The sequence below is a fragment of the Cololabis saira genome, chromosome 15, assembly GCF_033807715.1.
Source record: "Cololabis saira isolate AMF1-May2022 chromosome 15, fColSai1.1, whole genome shotgun sequence".
In the NCBI taxonomy this organism is placed as follows: domain Eukaryota; kingdom Metazoa; phylum Chordata; class Actinopteri; order Beloniformes; family Belonidae; genus Cololabis; species Cololabis saira.
In genome coordinates this window covers 32681182-32700868 of record NC_084601.1, presented here as the reverse complement: position 1 = coordinate 32700868, position 19687 = coordinate 32681182, and the positions used below count along the sequence as shown (strand labels likewise).

The window sequence follows — 19687 nt, the reverse complement described above, 5'->3', positions numbered from 1 at the left end:
AAATACATTCTAAAAATGCATTATAAAGTAATTCTCTGATATCTTCACAGAAAAAGACATAAAATTCCACAGTTAGACCATCAAGCCCTGGAGACTTCCCTTTTGACATTCTTCTAATTGCCATATCCAGTTCTTCAATTTTAAGGTCATTCTCCGCAAAACTCACATCAATTTATTTTCCACAGTTTCAAAAAACTGTTCACAATCCTCCCTTGACTTAAACAAATTACTATAAAACATTCTTATTTCCTCATCCACTTGATTTTGGTTATCAACGCTGGTATTATCAATCAACAGCTTGTGAATTTTCTTTTTTGTTTGTCTGTGTTTTTCCAGACTAAAGAAATAAGAAGTAAGAAATAAGAACCTCTTGAGAGAATAAATGCCGCTTTCGCTTTTTCCACATAAAGATTATCTAGTTGGTTTTGTTAATCATGCATTTTAACTTGTCCTTCTTCTGTTAAATCTGATTTGTGACACACATTGTTAAATACTACTAATAAAGCCTTGCTGTTTTCTTTTTTTTTTTTCTTTAGAAATGCATTTACTTGTGCTAATGGCAATTTCCTAACTGTTTCTGTCACTGAATCTGAAGGGTGACGGAATTCATCATCATCACACCAAAATTGAAGTAAGGAGAAGAACAGGTCCCCTACAGTAGAAATAGACTTTTAATTTTACCTAATTCATATGTTATTATTGATGTACATAAAGTTTGGCATCCGTCAAGACCGTAACCAAAGGATCAGGCTCCTGTCCATGGATGTATTATATTAACTGTCCCGTAGAAGTCGCTAATTGATCTACAATATGATTCCGACCGCAGACACAATCCAACGAAGAAAATCCATCCGCCTACGTCATCCCCGGTTATCCAATAGGCGACGAGATTACTTTTCCTGGATCTTTTCCTTGACCAATCACAAGGCTCGATGGTGGACAGAGTTTAGCGGGTACATTTTCGGTCCAGAACACAGATCGCGCCGCTAAGTTTGTCATCTTTGTTTAGATGAGCTCAAAGTACGCAGGGATACAATTACGATCTGTATACAATATCGCAAACTTGTGTGTTTAGTTAGTTAAACAACAGAAACGCGACACCACCTTTTAAAAATAATACGTGAGTTTATTTTTACAGGGAAAGTCTCAGTTTGAACTGGATGCTCATGCTAACGTCAGCTAACTAATAGCATTGTCATGTACTTTTATGAGGCTTTACTTTCATTTTTGTTTCTTCAAACAGTTCATAAATAAGAGGTGAGTACACTACTATATTATTTAATGGCAGCATAACGTTATATGTGATCGAATCTGTTGTGTTTTTAAATATCCCCATCAATATCAGTGGATATTTTGAATTTGAATCTTATGATTATTGTCGTGTTTAGTGATTACTATTCTGACAACTTCTTAATAAACAAAAATGTTTATTACAAATCCTCAGAGTACACTGTGGCTCACTTGAAAAGCTTTTAATCTATTCCCAAATATTTAATTAGTGATTTGATTGGATTTTTTTTTTCTTTTTTTTGGTGTTTACTATTTTTTTCTCTCTTGTACATACTCTTTTTCTACTTTTTATATTGCTCTTTTTATTATTTAACCACTTATTGGTTATTTCTATTTTAATTTTTTTGTATAAAGTGTGTGTGTGTGTTTTGGCTGCTGCACGACTGAATTTCTCCTCTGGGGGATAAATAAAGTCTTCTATTCTATTTTTAAGGATGAAGGTAGCACAAGTAAATGCATTTCTAAAGAGAAAAAAACCAAAACAGTAAGGCATTATTAGTAGTATTAACAATTTGTGTCACAAATAAGATTTAACAGAAGAAGAACAAGTCAAACTGAATGATCTACAAAACCAACTAGATAATCTTTATGTGGAAATTTAGTGGAAAGTGGCATTTATTCTCTCAAGAGCTTCTTATTTCTTACTTCTTATTTCTTTAGTCTGGAAAAACACAGATAAACAAAAAAGAAAACTCACAAGCTGTTGATTAATAATACCAGCATTGATAACCAAAATCAAGTGAATGAGGAAATAAGAATGTTTTGAGAGTTTTGTACAAAATACGGAGGATGACCTTAAAATTGAAGAACTGGATATGGCAATTAGACAAATGTCAAAAGGCTACACATGTAGACTGCACCTTTAGTTTTATTTATTTTTTTTTCTTGAGGAATCTTTGTTATCCCCATGGAGGCAATTTGTTTTACTGTCAGTGTTTTCTCTTACTTCTTGCTTTCATTTCATTTCTTTAATTAATCTTTTTGAGGGTAGGCAAATAATAAGCTTTACTTCAGCCTACACCTTTTTCGGTCTAGATGTTATTTGTTTATTGGACATTTTTTGTAATGTTTTCTTTGAACAGTGTATTCGTTTTCTTGTTGCCATTTTTATTCTTTTTTTTTTTTTGTGATGTCATGACCGAAATAAACTAAACTAAACTAATTCACTATAATGTCAATTAGTCAACAGCCAAATTTGCTGGAGCCAAAATAAAAACGCATCTAGCACAACTTTCAGTTAATAAAAATAATGCAAAAAACCCCCACAACATTACACCAACGTAAGACTTTTATCATTATGTGAGATAGTTTCTTTGAGCCCACATCCGTTATGGTTTAATGACGTCTGTTTGGATAATAAGTGCTAGAAATTGAGCATCTGCAGTTGTTTGTCATATATTTTGTGGTAAAGCCAAACTGTGCTGGACAATGTTGTTTTACTTGAATGTTCAAGAAGCTGCTTTTAAGCAAAAATACATTGTTTAAAGTCTCTCTAAAACACTATGGATCTGTCAGCCGGCTCAAAAGTTGGAAAAGGGCGTCTGCAATTCCAAGTTATTATTGGTGCAACATCTGTCTATAGTTTGTTTACAAAGCTCAAAAGCCAACAGAAGTGTAATCATTTATATGATCTAAAGCTTTCCTTAAATATTCTGGGCCTATTTCCCCATGTGTATATTATTAAACAATAATTAATTATTCTGCAAAAGTGGAATAAAATGAATTTCATAAGGACTATTTGTCAAGGTAACTATTTAGTTATTTGTCAATTTATATTTATTTTGGCCAGACTAAACTCTCAGAAGTAAACTTTCTTTACTTTTTAGTAGGTTTTCAGGCACAAAGAAAGGCGTTTTAGTGTAGATAATTATGACGAGAAAGTGTCGAGGTCTGTTAGATACAAAGAAAAAAGCTATGAAGTTAAAAATGTTAGTTAAAAATAAAAGTAAACAGTCAATACAGCTAAAGGTAATCAACTTCTTTTTTTGGCAGAGCTTAAAATTCACAGGTTTTGTTGTTTATTTTTTTTGATGCTTTCTAGGATTTTTTTTCTTCCCTGAACCTTTTTGATTTTATATATTGAATGTGTTTTAGTAGTGGGTTGTTTTTTTTTAATATATTAGGGCTTTTTCTGTAAAATTGACCTTTTCTAAGGTTTTACACAATTGGAGTAAAACAAAAGACAAACAACAGAAAGCAGTTAGACTGGAGAAAAAAAATACTTTCATAAAATACTTTAATATTCCAGTAAAATATTTACAACTTTGTAAACACTATCCATCAAACTCTTTTGTAAAATTAATTTTCAAATCAGAAAATTAAAAATGATCGACGAAGATAACTGACGGATAGATTTACAAGAGTTTCAGTTTACAAGATGCAAACCGATAAACCTGTGGTGAAAGAATGAAAGGTAGTGAAAGTAATCAAGAGTTTTTTAAACCAATAGACACTGAATTCTTTCCATTGCCTGTCAGATATCGACGATTTTAATGGTTTGATGCATGTGTGAAAGGTATGTAGGTGCTTTATTTATCCCGCAACAAAAATGACAGTGTTTCAGCAACGTATCAATTTACAGAAACAAGTGGAAATTTAGAATAAAGTAAAATATCGGTCCTAATTTACCTGAAGAATACAAACTTTGGCAACATGAGGTGGGGCATATTTACATGTGCAAGTGTGAATATCTGTCATGAAAGGTAGAATTATTGTAAATTGTTATTGGAGAATGGTAGGAAAGGCTTTCTGACCCATTCTTTGTGGGGATGAATGATTCTTTTGGAGAAATATCTCTGCTGCCTCTGGAGTTTGTCATAAGGGGGGAAGGACTGGTTTGTCCAATGTTGATGACAGTTTGTTCAGTGTCCTCCTGTCCCCCATTGAAGCAAACGTATCCAGTCCCTGGTCATTGTTGTTACCAGCTTTACGGATCAGTCTGTCCATTAGGGCTGGGCGATATGGACCAAAAGTCATATCTCGATATTTTCTAGCTGAATGGCGATACTCGATATATATCGATATTTTTTCTGTGCCATAATTGGGGTTTCCCCCAAAGCATTATAGCATAGCATCTCTGTTAGCTTCATTTTTTTCTGAGGCAAACCCTTAAAAAAACAGTCAGTTTTAATACAAAGCCTCGTGCCAAATGTCACACAGGTACCTTTATTAACAGAGGTCTGCACAATATCAACATGTATAAAACAAATGAAATAAAAAATAAAATGCCTGCATATATAGAATAAAAATGCTTCTTGAATAAAATAAAACAAATATCCCTTTCCTTTATAACAATTAAATTAAAATACACTGTGCAATTAATACAATGTAGACAGTAACAGGCAGACTTTTCCACTGAGGTTGACACAAAACATTTGTGCAAATCTCAAATAAAACATTCAAGTCAATTTGTCACAAAATAAGCTATATCAAAATCATAATTTTTTTTTTTTTAATCGATATAAACAATATTGTCTCGTACCATATCGCATTTGAAAATATATCGATATATATATATATATATATTAAAATCTTGATATATCGCCCAGCCCTACCGTCCATCCTGCTGGCATCACTGGCACTGTTGCTGGGGACTGATTGTCCAATGTTGATAGCAGTCTGATACTGCCCCCCCACTGCAGAGCGTCCAGAGTTGGTCTCACCTGTGGAGCCAAAATCAGTCTCTCCACTACCTTCTTGATGTGTGATGTCAGGGCGACTGGTCTTATTGATGTGTAATATATATTCTGTACATTTAATTATGATCATACTCTCCCTGTTTGTATTTCCTAAGAGCAGAAACGGTCCACATTTTGGATAGCGGTGGCTCCCGCCTCGATGGCAGATAAAATCATAGTCCTTGATGACGATGACGAAGGGAACCCTCAACCTTCCTGCTCTGCCGCTACCTCATCCTCTGAGCATCAAGCCAAAAACGTCTCGCCGCTCAAAGGTCAGATTCCAGCGGCCACCCACATCACCCGGTCTCCTTTTGCCTCAGCAAAGAAAGACCCCCATGTTCTGGAGGCAGAGAATCAGAAGTTGTTCAGCGAGGTAAACTATGGCTCTGTTTTCCTACATTATGTACAAAATCTTCCCCTGTTTCGTCTTCTTTTGAAGCCTGTTCATGTTAGGGTCAATCCCAATGTTTACCCTACTCACTACCACTAGCCCTCACCCACTACCACTTTACCCTCAAAATGAAGCCACGAGGGGTAGGGCTTTGTAAACTTCCCTAGGGATTGGGACACCACTTGCTACGTCACTGCGTGGTTTACGTTCGGGTACGTAAGCGACTGCGTAGTTACGTTTGCACATACGTCACACCATATCAGGAAGCCGAGAGCTAAAAGCTGTTTTAAGTTCAGCTGTAGCGCTGTTAATATGCCACTTTATTTATTAAGTTTTAATATTTTTTCAGGCGTAAAAGTAACCGTTAAGATCCCCAACCTGGGCTCAGTTTATCCAAATAACGCCTGTTAAGAAATTTTCTCCGACGTTTTCGGGGATGAGAAGAGCCGCAGCTCAATTTATTGTTCCACATCAAACGCGCCGTAAGGTGCGCGTCGCCGCGTACCCTACACCGTAGGCTCTGCGTTGGTGTTACGCGGAACCATAAATCAGCCTTTATTCTGGCGAGATCTGAAAAAACAACACAACCACGAGTAAGCGAGTGATTATGTACATTCACTGAGTGAATATTATCAAAGTAAAATATATATTTCTCGCTAGAAATGTAATCAAAACGTATTTTTATGCTGAAACTAACTCAAAATATTGATTTTATTCACTAAAAATGAGAAATGTCCGCCATGTTTTTTTGTTTGATTCAGTCTGAAAATGATGACGTAAAACATTCTGGGAAATTTTCTCTAGCCCTCAGTCAGCGAGTCAGCATCTGAAATCCCTCGCTCTGAAGGGCTAGATTCATACCCCCAACCCCTCGATTTGCCCACTACCCCTATATGCAAAGAGGAATTGGGACACTACCCTCACGAGAACACGCAGAATTTAGGGGTAAGGCTGAAAAGTAGGGATAGGGGGGATTGGGACTGGCCCTTAGTTTGTGTTTTTACAGGAAAATAAATAAGCGAAGCAGAGTTTGAAGCTGCTGCAACACATTTCACTATTCCTCTTTTGATTGTAATTTCAAGGATTCTCTAGTTATAGATGATCACTTACCTCTTTTTGTCAATTAATTATTTTCTTGAGTTTTATGTATGAGTTTTCTGAGTGTTTACATTTGTGTAGCTTTGTAAATCCTCTCAAACTTTAAAAGGAAGTACCTGTTTATCTCTGTCAGGCTTCTGCTGCATGTCTCGTGTCATTCAATGTAACAATCCACATAGTGTTTGTGGTGTTTTTACATTTTTAAATCAGCACCACTCAAATGTTCTCCCAACTAGTTTTTGGTACCTCTAAAAACAAATTTCACACTGTAAGAATGTCTGTGGTGTGACTTCACCCAGGTTTGTCAGAAGGGGAGAATTGGAACCAAATCAACCCAAAATTTCTGAATGATTTAAGAACTAGAGGAGGAGATGAGATCTTTTTTTAATCAAATACTGACTTTGATATGGCGTCTGGAAAAGATTTAAAAGTTTATTAGAGAGGTCAGTGTATGACAGCAATGACTGGTGAAACAACAAAGCTCCTGCTCTGTCTTAAGTGTTGATTTCATTTGTATATCTGGTCATCATCCAACAGTTCTCTTAAATCTATCGCAGTCATCCACTTACATTTGCAACTTCAGCATGAACAGAAGGAATACATTCTGATAATATCTCTGGATGATGGGCAATATAGACTTTAACTGACCAAACCCCCCAGAGCTGTTAATATCGATCAAGATTAAAGGTGCTGCATGTGAATTCAGCATCAACATAAAAAACATCCTGAAGCCTCATCCGTCAGTCTCAATGTCCTGGAAACAAAAAGCTTTCTGCAGCTTACATTTTGCATCACGATTGCTCAATGCACCACAGTGAAAACCATGTCCAGTGGAGGATCTACCATCCTAGAGTACATGTGCATTAAAAAGGACGGATATGGACCAAATTATCTGCACATTCTTCAGATTATCTACTTTGTTCTTTTGTCAAAAAATGCAGGTTTAAAAGAAACAAAACATCTACACCAATTTTGTGTATAAACAGTGTCTCATCCTGTTTTGTCATATTTTTCTCCTCTAGTTTGTGGAGCATTGCTCAACTCTCACCAAGGACTGCCCAGAGGTCCTGACCTTCCTCGAAACGAAGCATGGCAAGGCCTGTCCCAACTTCCTGTCGTCCGTGGAGTTCAGGAACACCCTGGGCCGATGTTTGACTCGCGCTCAGAGCAATCAGTCAAAAACATTCGTCTATATCAATGAACTGTGCACTGTGCTCAAGCAGCACGCCACCAAGAAGCGGCAGACCCTCACCGTGGTCACGCCTTCTGCTTCAACATCAGGTTCTTCTCCATCTACCTCTGTTTTGTTTAAAAGCAAAGACAAGACTAAACTGAAGACGGATGAAGAGGGAGATGAATCGAAGCAAGCAGCAGATGAGCAACCTTCCACCTCAGGACTGCAGGAGGACGGTAAAGAGCAGGATGCGGAAGCAGAGAGGAAAGCCAAGAGGGCGTCCAGGAAACAGGTTTGTGTTGACAGTAGGCAATAATTTCCTTTGTTTGGTGCTTATTAGTGGTGTAACGATACACTAATCTCACGATACGGTACGATGCACGATATTGAGGTCACGATTACGATACGATATTATAGCAATATTTTTTTAACAACCTTGAATGAGGAACATATGACTGGAAAAAAAATATATTTTATTTGAAAGACACAAAATACAAAACAATACTGTACGTTTCCCTATTGTTTCAGTTTGTAATGCTTTATAACTGTTTAAGTTTTAAAGAGAAAGCCAGGCCAACCATTTTCCACAAACTGAACTAAAAGTAAATGTCAGGTTTGCATTATGCATCTTCAGTTTCATACAAGCCACAAACTGAATAGTTTCTCTCATGTATGATTAGACTTTTTTCTTTTCCAGAAATTTAACAACTAAAATTAAATAAATAAATAAAAGTAAATAAATACATACAATTTTACATCATAAAAAAGATTGATTCATGCTCACCTTATAAATGTAAGAGGAGATTTATTTTTGTTAAGAAGTTTATTTTGGTAATTCAGGGTTCATTATTTTATAAATATATTCTTTATATTCTGATGTAAATCAGGGACTATAATTACACTAGTCAGTTTATCTGTAGTGATTAGTCTGTTTTAGATTGGGCGGAGTGATACGCCACAGTACGGCACTAGCTGCTGTGTTGATGTTCTAAAATCCTACACTATTGAGCGGACATTAGTTTCCCCGTGTTTATCCTGCTCACGACCCGAAAAAGGTTTAATTTAATAAGGTAAGGCTTAACTCTACACCAGACTTACATAAGTAAAAGTTCAGAGCTCAAAACGGGACCACCAAACGGTACTAGTTTCTTCTGAGCAGAGTAAGATTTTGGTCCGCGGGTCGAGGCGCGGTCGGCACGCGCGGTCTGATGCGCGTTACTAGTCAACACAATAGATTAATATTAATAACCCAATATCCCGATACACTTTGCCACCTCCACGACACGTTTCATGACGTTTTTGTATCGGGAAATTTCGTAGCACGATATATTGTTACACCCCTAGTGCTTATTAAGTGCCGTGTTCGTGAAACTGAATAAAATCACCTGAAAGAATGTTTATTTAGGGTGGATTTCTCTCCTGAGAAACATCATTGACTGTGTCTTTTCTGAATGTTTCTCAGATCGCCTACCTGGAGAACTTACTAAAGGTCTACAATGACGAGATCTCCCGTCTGCAGGAGGCCGAGCTGAGTTTGGACGAGCTGGGAGCTGAAGACTCTACATACATCCAGGAGCACAAGCTGAAACGGAAGGTGAGGCTACCTTCTGATGGATGGAGCTTATTTATATTGTCTTTTAAACTTCACAACGTGTGACATGTGCCCACTCTTCCTCCTTTACCAGATGATGAAGATTTATGAAAAGCTGTGTGAAATGAAGGGCTGCAACACACTAACGGGTCGAGTGATTGAGCAGAAAATCGTCTACCGTGGAACCCGTTACCCTGAGATCAACAGGAAGGTGAGCTGACAGGTTTCGCTTCAAGTTACTCCAGAAATGTTCTGGAGCGCAGCACGCCTTTGTGACACGTCTTTCCTCTTGATGGTTCAAACCCCTACCCACCCCTTCCCTGCTCTCAGATCGAGCGTTTCATCAACAGTCCGGAGGCACACAGGAACCCTCCAGACTATCAGGACATCCTCCAGCAGGTGTTGCGTGCCAATGAGCGCCACAAATTGTGTTTGACCAGAAAGCAGATGATCCAGCTCGCTCAGGAGGCCTTCAGAGAAACGGGGAGCCGCATGCAGGAGCGACGTCACCTGGACCTGGTGTACAACTTCGGCTCGCATATGACAGACAGCTACAAGCCTGGTGAGACTTGTAGCAGTGTGGATTACTTGTAAACATGACAACAGCACCCTTTATAGGGTGTCGGATCCATCAGTCACCAATAGCTATTGTCAATACTCGCTCTAAGAAGATCATTCTGTAGCATTTTAATAGGTAATTAGAAGAGTTGATTGTGTTTAAACGGTTTTAAAAAAGGCAAACAGACAACTTTTCTCACTCTCTATATACTTATTTCAGCATTTTCTTAAGTCCTCACATCCTGTTGAATCTCCTCTTTTCTTCACCTGCCCGTAAAGCCACAGACCCGGCTCTGTCGGACCTCACGCTGACGAAGAAGCTGCGGTCAAACAGAGAATTGGCCATAACCCGTCTGGAGGAGGTCATCACCAAATTTTCTGGCAGACAAGAGGACACCGAGGAGCAAGAGAGGCGCAAACGGCTGGATAAAGACACCAAGGACAAGGAGGTGAAGCAGCTAATTCTTACATTGTTTGTCAAAACCATTGGAAGTTCTTGTATCAAGACACCTTTTCATTTAATGGTTCCGTCTTTATTTTTCTACATTGTAGATTAAAACTGAAGTCATCCATCCTATAAAGGGACACCTTTGTAACAACATATGAAACATTTACAGTTTAACACTTGACAGCTTTGCACATCCTCACCATTCTCTGTTAGTTCATGAGGCGGTCACCTGGAAAGGTTTTTATTTGACAAGAGTTGCTTGTCAATTTCTTGCGTTCTTGATGTGTTTGAGACCATCATCTGACAAGAACCACTTAAAGGAGACCTATTATGGCATCTAATACCTATTTTAAACAGGCTTTGAATATTTTAAAAACAAGCTTTTGATTGTTTTTGCTAAATAAATTAGAAATTCAGCCTCTGAGCCATGTCTTTATCTTCCCATTCTCTAACCTCGTTATCTATGTGGGATTCTGAGTGGGCGGGGCTATGATAATGAGGCTCTGTGCTGATTGGCTGCCTGAATGACGCAATACACCGCTACAAAAAAATGGCGGAAGCTCCGGCCGGCGGAGTTAGTTGTTGTTGTTCCGGCCAGAGTTAGTTGTGGGCTTGGTTTCACGCATCGCGCCCGTCATCACGTAACGACGGGAGCAGAATCTGAACGGCTCGTAGAAGCCACATCACACTGGATGGCTCATCCGGGCGGCTGTACAGACACTGCAGAATTTGGTTGCTTTCCTCCTCTGAGTTGGCAGGCTGAGGGGAGACCACTTTATATATGTTAAAGCAAGAGAAAATGTGTTTTTCATAATAGGTCCCCTTTAATTAAGTAAAAAGAAACGACGAGTCCATCATTACTTTAAGACTGATGAAGAACAACAGGAATAGGACAACCGCTTCAGCAACGAAACACAAGAAATAGACTTAGACCAGGGGAAATCTGTCCAAATTTGAGTTTTTCAATAGTATACTGTGAGAAAAGGGAAGTGGACGGTTTCAACATGTGAGGTCTCCATCGTCGAGCACAGAGCAGGGGTTTGTTGCTGATTTAGTTAAAATCCCAGTTCCACTTCACCAGCATGGCTGCCACATCACTCTGCAGCCGCGATGTGGTTTGTGATTCGCTGAACCATCGTTGGATTTTCAACAGGACGGTGACCTCAAACAAACCATCCCTCTCCTTCTTGGTCAAGCAGCCCTTACAAAGCCCGGAGGAGACCTGCCTCAGATGAGATGGGCCCCATAATCAGTTACATGAAGTTGGAGATGAGTTGGTGATTAGTTGGACTGCAGAGTGGATGCAAAGCAGCCAACATGTTCTTACTCCATAATTCCTGATGTATCAGCATAAACCAACAATGTGAAAGCGAGAAAAACCATTGAATGAAAAAGTGTGTCCAGACTTCTGACTGCTGCTAATCTCCTGATTCCAACTTCCAACTTCCAGGGGCAGAAATCAGAAAAGGTAGCAGAGACAAAAGAGGCAAATGGAGTCGAAGACGAGGAGGACGATGAAGATGAGGAGGATGACGAATCATCAGATCCAGACATTGAGGAAGAGATTCAGGCCAGCACTCAGCAGGATGGACCAGGTGAGACGGCAGGTTTTTCTTTATTTAAAAACATTAAAAAAGAAAAATAAGGTTAGATTTGTTTTGTTGAAAATTGTTAAGAATTTGAAACGGTAGCTGTGAGATTGCAGCTGCTACTTAACTAACTTTAACTTGACTGGACTTGCTGATTAATTAAAGTTGCAGTAACAGAGAGGTGTTATCTGTCGTCTAAATGTCCCTCCCGTAGACGATGAGAACGAGGAAGACGATGGTAACGAGGCAGAGCAGGCGTGTGAAGGCGGCAACAAGGAGGATCAGACTTATGACCAGATGGGAGATGTTTCTGCAGGTGAAGAGGGAAGCGGGAAGGATGAAGAGGAACTGGTCACAAGTGGAAGTCCCGTCTCTGATGAAACAAAGTCCCAGATCTCTCCCATGTCCGACATCCCGTCCCCAAGGGACAGCCCCAGCCAATCAGAAGCCATGCAGGCTGACGACCTGCAGCCGCTGTCTAACAGTAACGGGGAATTACAGGAGCCTGTGGACTCCTCCAATCAACTGTCAGTTGTTGTCGTAAGAACCAACAAACCCTCGGACAACACGAGGGACGCCTCCACAGAAGCAGCCGGTGACGAGCCTTTACTCGTGCAGCAAACCATCACTGTGGAAAAATGCGAAACCAATGGCACGTCGCCGCCTCCGAGCCCCAGAACGACGAGGAGCCAGAAAAGGAAGCGGGTAGATACGTCAGAGAAGGTCAAGAAAACGAAGCACATAATCCTCCATGACGGGTAAGAGCTGCGTTAGAGATGACGAGCGCATGGAGGAAAGAATAATAATACAACCCTTAACACGATATCCAACAAACGGGTTGGCTTTAATAAGTCTGTCAGATTCTGGGGTCCGTGTACTTTGCGGCCATCCGTTTTTTGTTTCGAAATGACAAAATAAAAATAGAGAAATAATCCGTTTCCCAGCTTTTGTTCTGATAATAAAAAACGGAAAACGGATCGATCCGTTATCCGATTTCATTGATGTGTTTGAAAATCGAAATTGGGAATTAAACCAGCGAGTGGAAAACTCTTCTCTATTTCCTATTCGTTTCCAACGGGGGGGCAGTATGTTGGAGTTCAGTTTATGTTATTGATTGGACGCAGCTTTTTTTTGGACGCTGCAGCTGAACGGACTGTCACAACATCACTGCAGTTTCATGACGGAGTGAAGAAAGATTACAGATTAAACTCATGTTTGGTCCGTGTATCTTTTGGTCATTGGATTTTTCCATCATGAGTGGGAATCAAAAAACAAAAAACGATTGGTTTATTTGATTTTCCTTTTAAAACAAAAAACAAATATTGAATTACACTGCATTTTTTCTTTTTCTGTGTTAATATGATTTAACAAAGATTCAAAATACGCTTTTATTTTCGTTTTCTATTTCATATAAGAAAAATGAAATTACTAGTCAACAGGAACGAAAAAACGAACCAAAAACAACCGTTTATTCATATTCAGTGCAGTGTTTGGCGGTGTGCTTGTGAGAACTGGGGTCCCTGGAGGTCCTGGAGAGCCAATGTCCCCGTAGCGCGAGGTGTCCCCGGCGAGCTGCAGTGTTTGGCGGGCTGTCTGTGAGTGTCCTGGGGTCCCTGGAGGTCCTGGAGAGCCAATGTCCCCGTACCGGGAGCTGTCCCCGGTCCTGGCCGGGATCAGTGCAGTGTTTGGCCGGTGTGCTTGTGAGAACTGGGGTCCCTGGAGGTCCAGGAGGCAAAGGGAACGCCCAAGTAGCCTACCCCCCGTACCGGGACGTGGTCCCGGTCTTGGCCGGGTGCAGTGCAGCGTTTCGCGGGCTGGGTGTGAGTGTCTGGGGTCTCTGGGTGCCTGGGTCCTGGTCCTGGTCCCGGGACTCGTGGGTCCCTGGGTCGGGTCCCGGGACTCGTGGGTCCCTGGGTCGGGTCCCGGGACTCGTGGGTCCCTGGGTCCTGGTCCCGGGACTCGTGGGTCCCTGGGTCGGGTCCCGGGACTCGTGGGTCCCTGGGTCGGGTCCCGGGACTCGTGGGTCCCTGGGTCCTGGTCCCGGGACTCGTGGGTCCCTGGGTCCTGGTCCCGGGACTCGTGGGTCCCTGGGTCCTGGTCCCGGGACTCGTGGGTCCCTGGGTCCTGGCCACTTTCGCCCGATTTTCAGACACTTTGGCCGGCTTTCAGCTTCCTTCGGGCCCGCCTCTGCGGCGCTGCTCCCCCCGACCGCCGGGGGCTTCGCAGCGCCTCCCTCTCGGTAGCGAGACCGAGTCGACCCGTCCGCCCCAGGTGTCCCCCCACGGAGCCCCGCCGCCGCCGGGCAGGCCGACCTCCGATCCACCAGCAACGGGACTCGGGTCTCGGCAGCCCCGTGCGGGGAGACCTCGGGAGCGGCCGGAACCTCGCCCCGCCCCGACGCACCGTTTTCTGGGCGGGCGCGTGGGTCCGCTCGGGCTGGGGGTGACCGGCAATCCAGGGCCCGGTTCAGCCGTCTGCGGCGTGGTAGGGTTTGAGAAACATTGTTTTTCCCGGAGGACTAACACCACCGCCAGAGCAGCAGCCGACGTCGGAGGTCGGCCTGCCCGGCGCCGGCGGGGCTCCGTGGGGGGACACCTGGGGCGGACGGGTCGACTCGGTCTCGCTACCGAGAGGGAGGCGCTGCCGGCCCCCCGGTGGTCGGGGGGAGCAGCGCCGCAGAGGCGGGCCCGAAGGAAGCCGAAAGCCGGCCAAAGTGTCTGAAAATCGGGCGAAAGTGGCCAGGACCCAGGGACCCACGAGTCCCGGGACCAGGACCCAGGGACCCACGAGTCCCGGGGCCAGGACCCAGGGACCCACGAGTCCCGGGACCCGACCCAGGGACCCACGAGTCCCGGGACCCGACCCAGGGACCCACGAGTCCCGGGACCAGGACCCAGGCACCCAGAGACCCCAGACACTCACACCCAGTCCGCGAAACGCTGCACTGCACCCGGCCAAGACCGGGACCACGTCCCGGTACGGGGACTTGTGCTCTCCAGGACCTCCAGGGACCCCAGTTCTCACAAGCACACCCGCCAAACACTGCACTGAATATGAATAAACGGTTGTTTTTGGTTCGTTTTTTCGTTCCTGTTGACTAGTAATTTCATTTTTCTTATATGAAATAGAAAACGAAAATAAAAGCGTATTTTGAATCTTTGTTAAATCATATTAACACAGAAAAAGAAAAAATGCAGTGTAATTCAATATTTGTTTTTTGTTTTAAAAGGAAAATCAAATAAACCAATCGTTTTTTGTTTTTTGATTCCCACTCATGATGGAAAAATCCAATGACCAAAAGATACACTGACCCTGCTTTAATTCCCAATTTTGATTTTCAAACACATCAACGAAATCGGATAACGGATAATGGATAACGATCCGTTTTCCGTTTTTTATTATCAAAACAATGGATGGGAAACGAAATATTTTGGATTATTTCTCTATTTTTATTTTGTCATTTCAAAACAAAAAACGGATGGCCCGAAAAGTACACGGCCCCTCTGGATTCATTTATTAGGAAGATAACATAAGCTTCTCTCAGGCTTTTTGCTGTTGTGCTAATTGTTCCTGTTCCTCCTCCTCAGCGACATAGATATTCCCCTGGATATGGAAGTGGTGAGCTACAATTCTTCACCAACCGCCGAGTCCACGCGAGCAGATTCTCCGGTTCAGGAGCTGGTGAGCAGTTCGCAGTCGACGCCGCCCCCCAAGAAGAACAAGGTAGAGACACGTGGAGACCCGTCGAATGAAAATACAGGATGTAGAGGGAAAATTAATAACAGAATGATCGCAGAGCTTCAGATAGAAACTTGCCTCTGAAGTTACTGTATGGACACAATCTTTTCGTTTTCTTTGAATAGATCTGAAAAAGTTAAAGCTGCGTAGAAAAGATTTTTTTTTTTTTTTTGGAACTTAATTTTTATTTAGTTTTCAACAACAATACACCACATACATTTTCTTCTTTCTTTTTCCCTTTTTCAGCTGCATACAACATTTGTATTCACTCCAAAATATACATATTTAATAACAAACCCATAAATTAAAAAAAAAAAAATTGAAAAGATTTTTTTAACACGGATTTTGTTCTCCAGCAGTCGTCCAAAACACTTGTACCAGAATCAAAAAAGAGGAACAATGTGGTTTTTTTCCTCCCCCTTGTAAGACGTTGTCTTGTCAGTGGTGCAGTTTTATATTTAAATCCAGATAAAGAACTGTGTTGACCCAAATAATGTGTTCTGTTTTTCAAAATCTAAAAACAAACAACACTTTAGAGCAATCATTGCACTAAAATGAGCCTGAATGTGCACTTTCTAACTCAAGCTGGTTAAACCATCATGACTGTAGTGACAGCCAGTTGTTTGAGACTGAACGGATGCTACAATTTACCAAGATTGTTGCATCTTCAGGTAGAAAACTGAATCGTGCCTCTGAACATCCACGTAAAGCATTTCAGTCTGAGCGTCACACCTTCAGAGAACATTATCACCTCCATCCCAGCGGGGCATGTTTACGCCCTTGCTGGTCTGGGCCGGAGCTGATAAGAACCCCAGCTCCTGCAGAGTCGAGTTATACACGACTTTCTCTGTAGGAGACAAAAAAAAGTGATGTTTTATTTACTAGCCGTGTTTTCCTCCACCATCTTCATTGTATTTCATTCTCTGCTGTGGATGACATTACAGTTTTATCTCTGCATAACAGATGAGGGTTGAATATTAAGAAAATAAAATCTTAAAATGTCTGTAACAGTTACATGAGTCTTGTGCTGTTCTGCTTTGCTGAAATAGTATACATAATTTTATCTGATTATTTGTTTTACTGTTTTGGCAACCCGAGAACCACGAAACATCACGTGAGGGGACGGCACAACAGGGTTAGCAGACCGAGGCGTTTCCATCTCAACTTAAAAATACAAGTTCACCAGTCAACATGGCTTTCAGAAAATCAAGGAGAAAGTTTGAGGGCATTTTACAGCTAAAGTGACTATATACTATATACTTATTATACTTGTGGGGATTAAAAACAAGAGTTGGTGGACTCTGTTGCGGCTGCAGAGCGGAGGTATGAAGACCTGGAAGACTGTGATGAAGCTGAAGCAGAATCAGACCACAAGGGGAACAGTAAATGTCAGACTGACATTCCTTATGTGTATTTTGTGACTGTTAAATCTATAAACACTCAGATTCAGGTTTATCCTCCGGTCTGCAGCTGCCACAAAATCCACAAACTCTTGCTTTTATAACTATATAATCACTCTTGAACAAGTATATCACCACTTTTAATGTAAATTTGTCCTCTAAGTTAGGCCTGGGACGATAACAAATTTTGCTGGAACATATATTGTCCCACAAATTGACGATAAACAATATTATTGTCGAGACCAAAATAAGCACTTATGTAATGTTAATATATCATAATAATGCAAGTACACCCTTTCAAATGTAATAATTAAACCTTTATTTGACATTGGAGAACTTTTAAATATGCAAAACAAATAAAACAAGCAAACGGAGGGTTCGAGCCTTCGTGCCCCCAAGTGCAGATTGCCGCGCCGGCGTGCCCGGCAATCACCCGAGCACTGAGCCGCGGGCTGGAGGGAGAGAGACGGCCGGCCTCCGGGCCGCCACCGCCCCTCTCCTCTCCTCTCCACCCGCGCTCTCCTTTTTCGCCTACGACCTCAGATCAGACGAGACAACCCGCTGAATTTAAGCATATTACTAAGCGGAGGAAAAGAAACTAACAAAGATTCCCTCAGTTCAACCCGAGGCTCCGCCTCCCCCCACAGATACAAAGAGTCTGAATGATTGACAAGATGGTTCACTCGGTTCATTTTTTTCCGCTAAGGAACAAACGCGCCCAGGTGCTAAGACCGATGCACAGAGTGAGCCCTCTTGTCATCCAGTGTGTTTGGAGGCCGGAGACGAAGAAAACAAATATGCGTGCATATGGCCATTTATCGAGGCCGGAAAAATTATCGAGTCCATTTTCATTTATCGTGCGATTAATTGATTTATTGATTATCGTCCCAGGCCTACTCTAAGTCTCTGATTCTATGAAAGCCTTGTTGAGTGGTGAACTCTTCATCTCTTCTTCTGTTCAGGTTTTGAGGTGAGACCGATCACGTCCAGGTCTGTTTTCATCCCCGCCCCCCTCAGGCGATGCTTTGGGGGTCTCAAGTTGCCCGTATTGATTAATGGATTTTAAATATTTTTGCACTGAAAATTATGTCCGCTAAATTATTTCAACGGTGACGGCTGAGAAAATGTTTCCTGAGTTTAAAAAAACTGAAAAAATGTACTAAAACCTAATTTAGAGAATTAATAAATGCAGTAAGAGTAAGAGAGTAAGTTGTGATTGCCCTGTGACCGTGTGGGTCTGTGTTTCCAGATCGACGCGGCGACTCAGTGTGACCCGGACGAGATCATCGTCCTGTCAGACTCAGAGTGACACGTATCGATTGAGCTTTCATGGATTCGCTCACTTTCTGTTTGCACTCTGAGCCCAACCTCTGGAAAACAGGTGATTCCAAAGGCCATCGCTGTGGGAAAGAGGAACAGTATATATTTTTTATTCCTTCTATTTAGAGCTGTGAAAGTCTTCGTATAAATTCTGTGGAAATGGAAAAGATCAAGTCGTCTTTTTACACAGAGTGGGTATTTACTGAGCTCAAACAGGATGATGTGGCCTTGGCAGGACACGTCTGTTGCGCCAGCCTCACTCCACAGTTTCTGTCCATGAACCGGAGCGCTGCCCGGCATCGGCGCTGATTCAAAACGATCCACTGCTACAAGCAGCACCCACGCCACTAATGCTTCAGACTTTACATCTGTAGTCATTGCATTAAGTATGTTTTTTTTTTTCTTCACTGCACATGACTTGAACCCTGAACTCTGGTTGCTTTGGGAGGGAACGAGTGCCTGACGACATGAACGGTGCAGCCCAACGTGCCGCCCTCACTCACGTTTGACGGGCCGGGCCACGTCAGAACCGCCACTGTTTACATTTTTATATCAACCGAATCTTTCTTCCGTATAGCAGAGGGAGGTTTGGGCTGTTAAAAGGAATTTAAAGATGCCGTTTTACTTGTTTAGGATGTTTATGGTGTTGCGAGAGTCAGCGACAGGGTGGTTTGTGCTGTTATGTTAGACGTGTGGTGCCTGCAGACGAGATAATGGTAAACATTTATAACATTCTTCTATTTTTATTTTCCCATCACAACATATTTCCTGGTGTGAAATAAAATGACCTGCCTTGTTCTGTGGCCACAGCATCATTGAATAGCCGAACAAACACACAAAAAGACAGGAACTACTGGACTGTTCTTGCCATTGTTCTTTTTTTGTTTTCCATCAAGTTGTTGTATTTGTTTTTATTTTTGTTCTTCAAAAAATGGAAATTAAATTTTTATACAGAACTAATGTCAAGTCGCTTTTGCTTTCAGGGAATCAAGACAAAAAAAGAAAATCAGAGCAGTGGGGGGGAGTCCGGCGTTCTGACTTTGTTTGAGCTTGTTTATTAACTTCCCAAAAACGTCCCGAATGTCATTTTTACCAACATTTCAAGAAGAGCTGTTTCATTCTGGCAGATAGATTCATCTTTAAGCTGCTCAATTTCCTGTTTCTGCTGTTTAGATTTTATAGAATAAGAGTTTTTTTTGTTTTTTTTCCCCCCTCATTATTTTGTTAAAACTGAGCTGTGTGCCAAATGGTGTTAAACAGCACTGTTAAGGTGGCGGACGTCTTTCTCCTCAGGTGTTGTTAGTCATTTCTTTAATCCTCATATTTCCTTCTTTTTTTTTTCTTCTCCCTCCTGACACCCTTTTTTTTTCTTAAACATTTTACCTCGTGGGTAAAATGATATTTTGGGGA

At 41.7% G+C, this 19687-nt stretch overlaps 1 protein-coding gene across 2 annotated transcripts; it reads left to right on the top strand.

Annotated features, from left to right (window-relative positions):
- Positions 1 to 956: 956 nt before the first annotated feature.
- Positions 957 to 19233, top strand: daxx (death-domain associated protein). Of its 2 annotated transcripts, none has more exons than XM_061741396.1 (11): positions 957 to 1257; positions 5089 to 5343; positions 7482 to 7925; positions 9096 to 9227; positions 9319 to 9435; positions 9555 to 9786; positions 10062 to 10231; positions 11681 to 11825; positions 12034 to 12577; positions 15407 to 15542; positions 18207 to 19233. In XM_061741396.1, the coding sequence occupies exons 2-11, from the start codon at positions 5128 to 5130 to the stop codon at positions 18264 to 18266; spliced, it is 2196 nt and encodes a 731-aa protein (XP_061597380.1). In that variant the 5' UTR covers positions 957 to 1257; positions 5089 to 5127; the 3' UTR covers positions 18267 to 19233. The 2 variants fall into 2 exon arrangements, with proteins under 2 accessions (XP_061597380.1, XP_061597379.1); XM_061741395.1 differs by having other exon boundaries at positions 5084 to 5343.
- Positions 19234 to 19687: the final 454 nt, after the last annotated feature.